This window comes from Staurois parvus, unplaced genomic scaffold (assembly GCF_062004578.1).
Source record: "Staurois parvus isolate SC_StPar_1 unplaced genomic scaffold, SC_StPar_1.0 ptg000634l, whole genome shotgun sequence".
Classification (NCBI taxonomy): Eukaryota; Metazoa; Chordata; class Amphibia; order Anura; family Ranidae; genus Staurois; species Staurois parvus.
Window position 1 is genome coordinate 5,462,756 of NW_028318430.1, and position 12,922 is coordinate 5,475,677.

At 41.0% G+C, this 12,922-nt stretch overlaps 1 protein-coding gene across 11 annotated transcripts in view; it reads right to left on the minus strand.

Annotated features, from left to right (window-relative positions):
• Nucleotides 1–12,922, minus strand: part of HERC2 (HECT and RLD domain containing E3 ubiquitin protein ligase 2) — a 233,271-nt gene that overhangs the window by 115,085 nt on the left and 105,264 nt on the right. For all 11 annotated transcript variants that reach the window (XM_089693500.1, XM_089693499.1, XM_089693498.1 and 8 more), the window contains 5 exons: nt 5,353–5,526; nt 4,211–4,347; nt 3,979–4,130; nt 3,707–3,898; nt 3,237–3,424 (listed from right to left, as the gene is read on the minus strand). In XM_089693500.1, the coding sequence (XP_089549626.1) occupies nt 3,237–3,424; nt 3,707–3,898; nt 3,979–4,130; nt 4,211–4,347; nt 5,353–5,526 (843 nt within the window). The remainder of the gene's footprint in view (nt 1–3,236; nt 3,425–3,706; nt 3,899–3,978; nt 4,131–4,210; nt 4,348–5,352; nt 5,527–12,922) is intronic.

The window sequence follows — 12,922 nt, forward strand, 5'->3', positions numbered from 1 at the left end:
TCCACAGCTCTCCGTTAACCATAAAGATTTAATATCCCTCATGGCCTCCTTTCCTGAGATGCTGTCACACAACCTGGCTCAAAACTACCTCACAGATCACTTCAGCAATACAGGCAAATCTACAGCACACTGGCACATGGATTGAGGCCATAGAGCAGAAAGTTGATCACACAGTATCCCCAGCCAATCAGAATATGGCTAGTATACAGGATCTTCGGGAGCAGCTTAACGCCGCTTTATCTAAAATAGATGATCTTGAGAGCAGATCTCAACGCTACAACTTTCGGATCAGAGGTCTTCCAGAGACCATTAGGATATCCACCCTGCAATCTGCTCCTTTATTAAAGAACTCCTCCCTGACACACCTGAACATCACCTGGAACTTGACAGCTCACAGGGCCCTGCAGCCTCTGTGTTCAAATGGCCTTCCCTGGGATATTGTGGTCAAAGCTTACTACTACAAGCTGAAGGAAGAAATCATTTGAATCTCCAAAAATACAGAGCACCTAGCCATCCAGGGTTATCCTGTACAGGTCTTTGTTGATCTTTCCCCCACTACAATGCAGAAAAGGCATTAATTGAAACATTCATTGCAAGGCTTGTCTCAGAAAGCAATGAAATATTGGTTGTCCTTTCCATTCCACCTGCAATTCCTCTACCAATACAAATCATATGGGCTCTCATCATTTGCTGAGGGAGAACACAAACTTCTGCAACTGGGGCTCATCTCCCAAGATCCTCACCCATCTTCTTCTCACAGAGGCCCCGGAACATCCAAGAGGCCCTCACCGCCAAGTCCACTCACTCCTATTTGGCAAAAAAAACAGCCAAAGAAGTCTCGAGAATCTCACCCTCCTTGACCCTGGGTTTTCAAGATGAGGTATCGCCTTTTCTCACTCCACTGGAACTGCCCATGGAGAGAAAAAAAATGTTTTTACCCCTCTTTGTCTTGATATTCTATCATTTTAACCCTTTGTCCTTTCCCTCTGAACAAAGAGCTGTTATTTACCCTAGGCATTTTCTTTTTTGACTTGATAACCTAATTTTTAGGGACAGTGTCCCGTTTGTTATTTGTTCTTTTGAGGCCGCTATCTGAAGTAGCTAAAAGGTCTTTCACGTTTTGTGCATTTTCTTTTTCCCCAGAAGACCCTAGCTTGGGGAGCTGTCTCCGTCTGAGGCACCACCTTCCAGGCTGGGATCTCCCCGGGAGGCATTGTAAACTATGGTCTACTATGGTTATTGAATGATTAATTTTGAGGTACTGTTAAAATGGTGTTTTGTAGGCTGAAACAGATTTCATGCTCCTCTACCTGCCATGACAACACAGATTTTTCCTCTTGTGGAGGCAGGCGTACGTCCTCCCCTGTGAAGGACATTACTTTGCTTAGATGTCTTAGTAGGGATAGGATGGTCCTTCCCTGCTTTTTGGGGACATTTGGGATGTTGTCTGGATGTTTTTCTCTCCTCTATTTTTCTTCTTCTATTTCAATTCTTTTCTTATTCCCCACTTAGTTTTCTTTTTTTCAGTCACCGAGAGGCAGTCACCAGCAAGCTTCATCTAGCCTATGGTCAGTTTATCCGCTCAGCTGTGGTCCATACTGGCTCGAACTATAAACACTCTGGGCAGATTTTTGTCGTTTTACTTAGATTTCCTCCTCTCCTTTCCAGGACTCTAAAAGATCTGGTTATTTCTCCTCTCCACATTGTTTCCAACAATAATTCCCCTATTAAACGCTGTAAGGTTTTTCAGCATTATCATTCACAAAAGTTTGATGTGCTCCTTCAAGAAACCCACTTTCCTAAACATTATAGTCCTTTTATCCATCAAAAATTTCTGACATTTTACTTTGCTAATGCTGATGATAAAACTAGGGGGGTAGCTATTCTCTTCGCCAAAAGCTTAGATTTTTCTATATCATGGGAGATCAAGGACCCTGACGGCAGATATATTCTCTTGTCCCTGGATGGGCATATGTACACATTCATCTCCTAATATGCACCAAATTGGGGTCAGGACAATTGTTCGCTTCTATGTTGCAAACCCTACTCCCTCATGTAGAAGGTAAGGTTGTGTTGGGGGGAGACTACAATTTAGCCTTATATCAGTCCCTCAACAAATTGGGGAAGGAGAAATCTTGCCTCAGGCAACCCCTAAACAGAGCCTACGTATCACAAAACTTTTGCACACCCATGGGTTGGTGGACATTTGGAGGGAACGTAATCAGGCAGCTAGAGACTACGGACACTACTCCTCGCCTCATCAGACTTTTGCCAGGATAGATCACATTTTCCTCTCAACCTTCGACATTCCTGCAGTGTCCAAATCACTCATTAGGGACACGGTGTTGTCTGATCACTCCATGGTTTGGTCCTGAAGCACCACCTCGGCCCTAGGGGACCCTTCCGTTGGTGCCTGAATAAATCTCTATTTAGCGACCCTGTCCAATGTGCCATTTTGGAGAAGCAGATAAAGGAGTTGTTTGTTACAAATGACATTGGTGAAGTCTCCCCTGTAACACTGTGGGCCACACAATTCGGAAATCAGGGGAAAACTCCTTCAGCTAGTCTCCCAGCGTAAACATTGAGCTGATTTGGATAAATTGGAAAATGACTTATCTCCTGAGTAAGGGTCACAAAAAGAATCCCACAATTGAGACCCAGGCTAAGCTAGACTCTGCGAGACTGGCACTGAATTTAGCTCTGACCACAGAAGCGAAAAAGAAACTACGGTGGACTGGGGTGCATTTCTACTCCAAAAGGAAAGGATTGGTTCCATGCTGGCGGCCAGGTTGTCTCCCTATTCCTTCCCCAAAATTTGCACTCTATTGGGCTCCACTACTCAAAACCCCCAGAGTATTACACGATGTGCACAATTATTAGGCAAGTGTGTGTTTTGACCATATCATTTTTATGCATATTGTCCAGTTCCAAGCTGTATAGTTTTATTTGGACCTGTGGTCTTAAAGAAACTGCTGTCTTCCATAACTGTGCAGATTGTTTATCTACTTACGCATTATAGACTATTTTGTGAAAATCAGTGTCAATTTATTCATTAAATTCTTTTTAATTCCAAGTTAGAACACTACAAAACATATGAAGTTCAAAAGGGTGAATACTTATCCAAAGCTGTTGAGGACCAGAATCACCTTAAAATGTTTACTCTAAATTACCCCAAATAAAAGAGCCCATAGCTTGAGCAATGCTAGCAGTTTATTAAAACAGAAATACAAACATACTTGGTCTCCCCACTTCCAGTCAACTCCTCTCATCACCCTGGTTCCAATTTTCATCATGGCAGCAAGCTCAGGTCCAGAGGCAGGCAGCTGCACTGGTGTAGTTTCCTTTCTGGACTCTTCCAACACGGTGGCAGATGCTCCCAGTATACATGTACTTGATTCTTCTTCAATGTTGTCAGAACTCGGACCTGGGAAATCAAAACATATTTTTTCTTGCAATTTACTGTATTCATTATGTCATGTACATTAAAAAAACAGCTATACATTTAATACAAAGACACCAACCATTCATATGCTTTCCCAACATTCCTTGTAACCCCATAAACCTCCAAGAAAAGGTCTGGAATAATTTCATATTTACATAGGACAGACTTACCTGGCTATAAAGAACTTTCCAGATGGAGAATATCTTACTATTTAACATTTTTTTTTTTTTACATAAAAACATCTGATACATTACTATTGCCTACCAATAAGCCGCAGGATGGTCTGAGTCAAGGCCAGCATGCCAGAGTTGAGAAGAAGATTAAGGCTATTGGCTCCATGTTGCCGAGTCAGCATGTTTAACATTACCAGCATAAACCTGGCTTGTGGTATGGTCCCTAGACTTGGTCCTGAAGGATTTTCATTGGTGATTGTCTGCAGGGGGACAGGCTGAACTCCTAAGATGACAAAACATGAGTTTAACCAGTTGAATCATTACTACTTATAATAAAAGCCACACTCCCTCCAAGGTACATACCCATTTCTTTAAATCTACCGGTGGCATCAAGCAATATATTTCTGATATTCTGAATGGCCCAAGCATACAGTTTGCCATATGTCACCTCCAGTAACATTCGGTTAAAAGGTGGAATGAGGTCAACATCCTTCAGGCAGTCTGTCAGAGGTTCACTACAACATATCAAGCAATTAAAATATAGAAAACACAAAATTACTGCAGTACATAATACTGGCTGAAAATGGCAATGTACCTCAGATTGGTACCCTCTGGGACTAGCCTCTGCCAACCACAAAACATTGCATACTGCACAGATGGAAGAAGAAAGGCTTTTGCAGCCAGTTTTAACATGGTGTCTATTCCTTCTAGACGAACCTCAGCTCTCTCCAGCTACGAGCAAACAAAATACAACAAATCATTCAAAATTAAATATTTTACACCATGTTAATAAAATGGCAACAGTGAAAATCTGCAACTCCGTGGGAATATAGAGAAATTAAGTCTGCCTAAAAAGCACCTGGAAAAAAAACCCCAATCAGATGCTTTGAATTTCTCTTAAAATGTTACAGTGTACTTTGTGACGTGACTGTGCCTAGGCACTCCAGCTCTGTAGCTACAGCTGTATCTCTTTTCACATGAGTATTCCAATTAGGTCCACCTGTCAGTTTTTCAGGCTGACCTGATGAGAAGGGTTCATTTGTCCCTATGGACAGGCATGTGTAAACTGACTGAACTGTCTTTTTACACCCGCCTACCTCCGGGTCTGATCTGGTCTGCAAAAAAAACAAAAGTGATCAGTCCTCTTCTGTTCAGGCAAAGCGGATTGGAAGTGGTCAGTGTAAAGAGACAGAGGAGTCCATTTACTCCTGGCTGCCGATACAGCTAATCCCTGCTAATCAGAATAGAATCTGCCCACTGTGAAAGGGGTGTAAGGCACTGTGCCTGACTACTAGTCCCACAAGATCTGTTGATGTCAGCATTGTTCTGAGAGCTGTATCTGAGCAATCGCAATGCAAGGGTCTCTCTGCTTCATTCATTCTGTGGATCTGTGCTTTCTGCACTTCTCCCACTACTTCTTGAATACTATCGCACCATTCAGCAGATTAACAGTCATCATGAGGGAAATTCTGACCAAAGGAAGCAAAGCTTTTTTCTCCACATACACACAGTGTGAAATCAGGCATGGTAAGCCAGAAATGGGGAAAAAAAAAAAAACAAAACATTGATTAGTAATTTGCATTCTGCATGCAGATTTGGTAAGCATTCTGCATGCAGATTTAGTAAGCTAAATCATAATCCCTCGCACAAAGAGTAGAATGCAAAAAATCCAGTACAGGTATAAATCGAGACAAATAAAAAAATTAATGTACTGATGGTGGCTGCATGGAGTCATACCTGCTTCAGCAAACACTTCCTCATTTTCTCTACATCCACTGGCTCCTCCTTCAGTGCAAACTCCACAATAGTGTTCAGCAATGCAGATTGGGGATATGATCCCTGCACATTATGCTTCAACCATTTGTATTTATGGACACCTGTTACAGAGCTGAGGATGGGCTGCCATTTATCCTGTTAAAAAGCAAAAAAAAAAAAAAAGTATATATTTAGAACATTTTTCCATAACAAGAATGTAAAATACATCATCCCAACATTTTCATATTTTTACGGTTTACGATGTTGATCTATATTATAGCATGTGCACATTAGGAATTTTGACTTTTTTCTGCATGGAAATCTGCAAGCTTGTTCCAGATGAGTGATACATAGAAGAAAATTTATTAGAATAACAGCAGCCAGAATTTGGAGCAATGGTGCATGGCAACCAATCAGCTTCTAACTTCAACTTGTTTGGTTAAGCTTTGAAACTGAAAAAAAGAAGCTGGCTGGTTGTCATGCACAGTTGCTCTAGTTTTGATAAACTCCCATCATAATATTTTAGCCACAGAAAGACAAATAACTGGTATTCTTACAGAGTAAAGCCAGACACACATGAATCAAATTTTGACCAGTTTAGTAGGGACTGGCTGAATTTTGATCCATGTATATGGGAAGGCTGGTTGTACAGAAGTTGATCTACCGATCGACTTTCGTACAACCAGCCTGTCAGACTTCCCCCACTCAATCAAAGCCACTGACTGCAGCCAGCAGCACAGATCAGTGTATTCTGATGGTGGGGAAGTCTCTGAGCTGTCAGAATACAATAGCTCAATAGCTGGTTGAAGGAAGAAATGGGCTGATTTAGTGTAGCCAAAATTAAAAACAGAATATGAGCACAAGGGATATAACTGACAGTCAATAGGATGTATCCTTTGTGCTGATTCTTCTCCTTTAGTAGTAATCGCCCCGTCCCACCCCCCCCCCACAGCTGTAATCTTCACATGAAGCAGGGGTTAATACAAATGAGGGGCTGTCACAGGCTCTCATCAAGACAATCCAACTATGCCTGCACTTTCCTGCCAGCTGCTACATTCATAGAAGCTGTACAACAGCTTCTATGAAAAACAGGATCTAAGAATTGAGGATGAGTGGATGATTGACAGCACTGCCCCCACCATTCAGAGATCGCGTTCGAAGAAGCTGTAGTACGGTTTCTTTGAATGGAACAGCTGGGAGGAAAAGGTTGGCACAGCCAGGCTCTCTTGGCGAGAGCATGGGACGGCCCCTTAGGGGTTCCATAGCAGGACAGAGGAGGATTACTACTAAAAGAAGAATTAGCAAAAGGGACACACCATACTGTCTGTAGTTTAGGTCCCTTGTGCTGATATTTCTGGCACTTAAGCTTTAATAGGTGGTCAGCAATAGCAGACCTTGATTTTTTCCCTACAATAAACATTTTAAGGGTTCAGATCTCACTACCTTTTGTGTCAGATATAAAGCCTGTATGTTTAATAAGCCAGCAAAGGCACATCCCATATTTCTGTATCCAGGTTACCAGATACAAATGCTGAGCACTGGGTGTGCAGCGTCTACCTCCTGCATGCACTAATCTAAGACTTGGAGGGATCTATTGCCTGGAAAAGGGGTGTATTTATAGAGGTGGGGCATATGTTTTTCTCTCAACATTCAACCTTGAAATTTGTAGGGCATATATAAGCCATCAGTTTATGGTCCCGTTCAATAAACAAAAAAAAATAAAAAATATACAAAAGATGCTAACAGCATTCATTTCTCCAAATACAGTGAAAGACGGTCCCCAGGCATTCCTTTAGAGGAAGGGAAGGGATGTTATGACAAGCAGTACACATTCAAGAGAGCAACTTAGAGATTACATTAGGGACTGAAGACCAAATATGATTTATAAAAAGTGAATTTAGGCTGTTATTCCTCAAATCAGTGACTACACAGGAAATGTGAACTATAAAACAACACAGCTTGCGAATGCCCAAGACTACAGTGATCAGAATACTTTAAGTTGACAAACAAGGCAGACTGTGTAAGTCTTCAGAATTAGTTCACTGAGGAGAGCATTATGCAATATGGTCAACTTTTAACTTACTCTTCCTTGTTTACTTTTTCTTATGAATGTGAAAGAAACATGAAGCAAGACATTTATTTTATTTTTACATAAAAAAATAAAAAAGTAAAACTCTAGCAGTAGGCTTATAGAAAGCATGAAATCTTTCCTATGTTTTGTATTGTAACTGTTGAATAGCCATGATCAAAAATTTGCATACACCATGCTACTTTTATTTGTGTAGAGTAATACATTGGTTTTAGTGTTTAAACATGGGACATCCAAAAGCAATCCACATCAAGGGTGGGCAACACAGCAAACAAACATGAACAGGCACACACAGAAACATTTGTAAAGAAGGACTTCACAGAACTCAAGAGGGCACCTTGTAGCACCTTGCACCCAAAAATGTCATCACAGGAGGCCTGAACATCCTCTTGGCAAAACCGAACCAACCATGTGACCCGAAGACCTGGTGGGAGCCTTGTAAATCTGAGAAATAAATATCTAAAGATGAAAAGCCCATAAAGCACCAATGGATGCAGAGTGTGGATTAACACAGATCACAGGCTTAAATGAGGACTTGTTTCATCCATCTAGCAATGATGGAGGGAAAAGCAGGGAGGCTCCTCATGAAACCTTCTAAAAGACAGACAGGAAGTTTGCCAATTGCCAATAGGACGCTGTAAGCTGAGAGGCAGACTCTCACCGCACATGCCACATTGGAGACAAATTTCACTGGGAGAAGCAGGACATAAAGAAGGAAGGACAACGTCCTGGTGTCTGGATGAAGGTGGAAGGAGGAAGCCACCTTGGGAAACAGAAAAAAGTAGTTTTAGGCCTCAGGACAACCTTGTCTTTGAAAATCTTCCTTAAAAGAGAAGGCTGCATAATCAGGCCCTCTATACAAAAGTGATAGCCATGACAAGGGTTACTTTGTAATTGAGGAATATCCCCAATAGGTCCAGAGGCCGCTTAAGAATTTAAAGATCCAAGCTCTCACAGAGTCACAGGGGAATGCACAGGGGGAATGAAGGCCTTAACTAAGGAATGAAATAATACCAGAAGATAGGCAAAAGATGCCGGTACAGCAGTAGATAACGCAGAATAGGAATATTTGTCTAATCCTACCCCTATGACTGAAAAGGCTTGGATTAACGCACAACAATTTTATCACTCTTTACAAATGCAACAGGTGGAAAATAAACAATTTTTTGCCTCTCAGACCTTTTTTTGAGGAGGGAGAGAAAATATATCACTTGTTGGCAATTATAGTAAGGTCTCAACAGCCTTCAACTTATGTCTCAGCACTAAAATTGTCTCCAACGCAGGTGGTCACGGACACCACTGACATTCTACAGGACTTTAATTAATTTTATTCTTCCTTATTCTCCTCTAGAGCCTCCTACCCCATAGATAGGCTTTCAGAGGCAGATAGAAAGAACCTGAATGCTCCAATATCCCTGGAGGAATTGCAATTAGCGGTGAATTTGTTCCTTAATTCCAAGTCTCCAGGTAGCGATGGCCTGCCCATAGAAGTTTATAAGATGTTCAGGGAAATACTTCTTCTGGAGCTCTTGCAGACAATTAGGGCTGCTGTAGCCCAGGACACTCTCCCAGACTCTATGAATGAGGCGATCATCGTAGCTTTATTGAAGCCAGGAAAGGATCCTACTCAGGCTGAATCATACCACCCTATTTCCCTATTGCCTACTGGTTTAAAGATTATTACAAAAGGTACTCGCAACATGCCTTTCTAAAGTAATTGCTAAACTCGTACATCCGGATCAGTCGGGATTTATCCCCAATAAATAGACATCCATTAATCTACGTAGGTTATACCTTAATCTGTAGTTACCGATGGACAATATGGGCAATAAAGCTGTTCTCTCACTCGATGCCTCAAAGGCATTTGACAGTGTGGAACGGCAATATTTATGGCAGGTTCTTGATCAATTTAACTTGGGGAATGAGTTTATCTCTTGGCTTAGACTACTCTATAGGGCTCCCACAGCTAGAATACGGGTAAATAATGCCCTATCTTCAACCTTATGTTGCAGAGGTACGAAACAAAAGATGCCCACTATCGCCCTTGCTCTTTGCTTTGGCGATAGAGCCATTGGCAGAAGCTATCAGGGAGGATCAGAATATAGAGGGATTTAAAGGAGGCAAGGCTGAAGAAAAAAAAAAAAAACTTTATACGCAGATGATGCTCTATTGTTCCTGGGTAATATGACCCACTCCCTTACGAGATTGATGTCCCTTATTGATACATTCAGATTCTTTTCTGGTTTCAAGATTAATTGGGATAAATCCACCGTTACCCCTAGATCCGATTCCAGCCCCTTTACCGCAGGTCGCATCCCAAATCCAGATGATAAACTCCTTCCGTTATCTGGAAATTCATGTACATCCTGCCCTGTCTAAGTATGTCCAGCTTAATCTCTACCCTCTCCTATCTGGAAATTCATGTACATCCTGCCCTGTCTAAGTATGTCCAGTTTAATCTCTACCCTCTCCTTCTTAGGTTCAGACAGAAAATGGTTAGTTGGAACATATTACTGCTCTCAGTGGTTGGTAGATGCAACCTCATAAACATTATCTGGGCCCCTCAGTTACTATATTTCTTAAATAATGCACCAAATTGGATTCCTATGTATGTTTTCAAACAGTTTGATACCGGGTTTCAATCTTTGATTTGGAAATAAAATGCTCTCCTCGTATAAAATTGGAAACTTTGCAGGAATCTAGAGAGGGGCTGGGGGATTGGCGGTGCCTAATCCATTTTATTATTATATAGCTGCGCAAATTCAACATCTTCCTGCCTGGCAGAACGATGAGCATGTAGACACTGTTAAGCTGCTTCTAATGGGTGTTTTGTCCAATGATAATTTGGTGGAATGTTTGGAGGCGGGTGAGTTTTGAACTATGTTCCAATATCCCACTTTAGTGTTGATTGATAGAATTTGGTCCAAAGCTAAATGTCTCTTTCATTATTCGGGTTATACTTCATTCACTCGTATCTTCCATAATATTAATTACTCTGAGTTGCAGAAGTTGCAGGGTTTTGCTGGTTGGATGATGTTGGGCATTAGATATATACCACAACTATATCATGGTCAGTTACTGAAAGATTTCCGTACCTTACAGCTTGAATATGACTTGCCGAAACAATCTTTTTTCCAGTACATACAGCTTAGACATGCTATTTCTGCACAATCTAAAACCTCTTCATGGTCATTTACTGAACCGGTAATACTTAAACTATATCTTCGACCACAAGAAAGGGTAAAATATCTTTTATGTAACAATCCATTATGCTCAGAGTTTCTAAGACAATGTCCCTCAGTAGTAAGGCACAATGTTCGACTGACTTCGCTACTTTTTCTGATGAGGAATGGTCCATCATATTAGAAAATGTAATTAAAGTCTTTGTCTTCAGCTCAGAAGCTTACCCAGCTTTTTATTATCCACTGTACTTACCGAACTCCTCAGCAGCTGTCCTAGGTGTGAAATTCATAATGGCACGCTTATCCATATCCTACGGAAATGTCCCAAATTGGTAAGATATTGGTCCCATATTATAACAATGATCAATAAGATCTGGAGTCTTAATGTACCATTAGTTCCCAAGCTTTGTCTATTTGGAGCACTGGATGAGGAACTATACACTCCGCATGTCTATGGGCAGCACAGTGGCTAAAAGGTTAGCACTTCCGCCTGGCAGTACTAGGATCAGTGGTTCAAATCCCAACCACGGCACCACCTGCCTGGAGTTTGCATGTTCTCCCTGTGCCTGCGTGGGTTTCCTCCGGGTATTCCAGTTTCCTTCCACACTCCAAAGACATGCTGGTAGGTTAATTGGATCCTGTCTAAATTGGCCCTAGTATGTGTATGTATGAATGTGAGTTAGGGACCTTAGATTGTACACCCCTTGAGGGTTAGGGACTGATGTGAATGTACAATATATATGTAAAGCACTGCATAAATGGATGGCGCTATATAAGTACCTGAAATAAATAAAAATAAAAAAACAAAATGTCTATATAGCCAATCTTAGAGTGCGGTTTATTGCTTGGAAGCTTATAGCCCAGAAATGGTTATCTCCCAAGCCTGCTTCACATATACAATGGATTAAAGCTGTTATCGATAATCTAATTAGAGAAAAACTAGTTTATTAACATACAGGATGTGCCCGGAAATTTACGAACATCTGAGATGCCTGGTTGGGTATACCAGGATTAGCACCAACACAATTAGTTAAGGACAGGCTATTAAGTGGTAGAATCTCTCTTCGGGCCTACTGTGAGATCACAATTGTCCCATCAACCCTTGAATAGGAATTGGGGATATAGATGTATACATATGGTAAAAATTTGCTTCTGGCAGATGTTGAATTGGAACTTTTATCTACTTTATTGCGCATGGATGAGCTAAAGGGGTTTGACTCTCAGAGTTCAGTTCAAAGGAAGGCTGGTTTTTGTTAGATTATTTTGGTTTTATATTTCGTGCCATTTTTTTCCCCTCTCTTTTTGTTTTCTCCCAGTTTGTCTTGCAGGTTTTTTCTTAAGGAAAAAAAAAAAAAAAAAGAGGACTTGGAAAATGTGGTTTGGAATCTATGTTTATGTCTTCGGTATACATAACTATGTACCTTTTCACATTGTAAAGCTGTAAATTGTTGTTACCAACGCAGCACTCAGCTGGAGATTGTGGTTGTAAAATTAGATGTATGCATGGATCCAAGCTTCAATAAATAAAAAAGATCTCAAAAAAAAAAAAAAACTAGGGAATGAGAGGCCAGTGGTTTCTAAAACAGATTTGCCACTTGTTGGTCCAGTCAAGACTGGAAGAGCAGGATGTGTTTTCATGGAGTACTTCCGAGGATGAAATTTCCTGGTCTCGCACCACTATAAAAAGGCTTTCCTAGGTGCGATAGTAGACTTTGCAAGAAGTCAACCTCCTAGCCTTCAAGAAGGTAGGGATGACCAAATGAAAGTGTGCAAATGAATCCCCAAACAAAAAAGTATGTGACAACATGCATCCCCATCCTGTGCGTAAACAAAAAACAGAATGTGTTCTGGTATACATGCACAGCACACCAGCTTTATAGGCTCGTTCACACTAGTCTGCACACGAAAATGCATTCAGGCTGGTGTTGCGTTGTGTAGGGGTAGTGTGATTTTACAACACATCACACGGTTTACTTTTTTTTTTTTTTATCTTTTTGAAGGGTAACTCTATGCAGCATATTGAAACACACTACGGTATGATTAGTTGAGCTACATAAAAATGCATAGATGCAAAAATTTTACACAGCACACACCATCCCTCATATATTGTGTTAACAGTGCACACAGAAAATAATTGTTTTCTCTGTGCCCTTGGACTGAGCCTGTGTTGATCTATGCAGATACATGCAGCTTAACAGACATGGGATGCATAAGCCACTAGCCTAAAGACAACATCAAAAACAGCAATAAGCCACTAGCTAGTAACCACTTTTCAAAAATG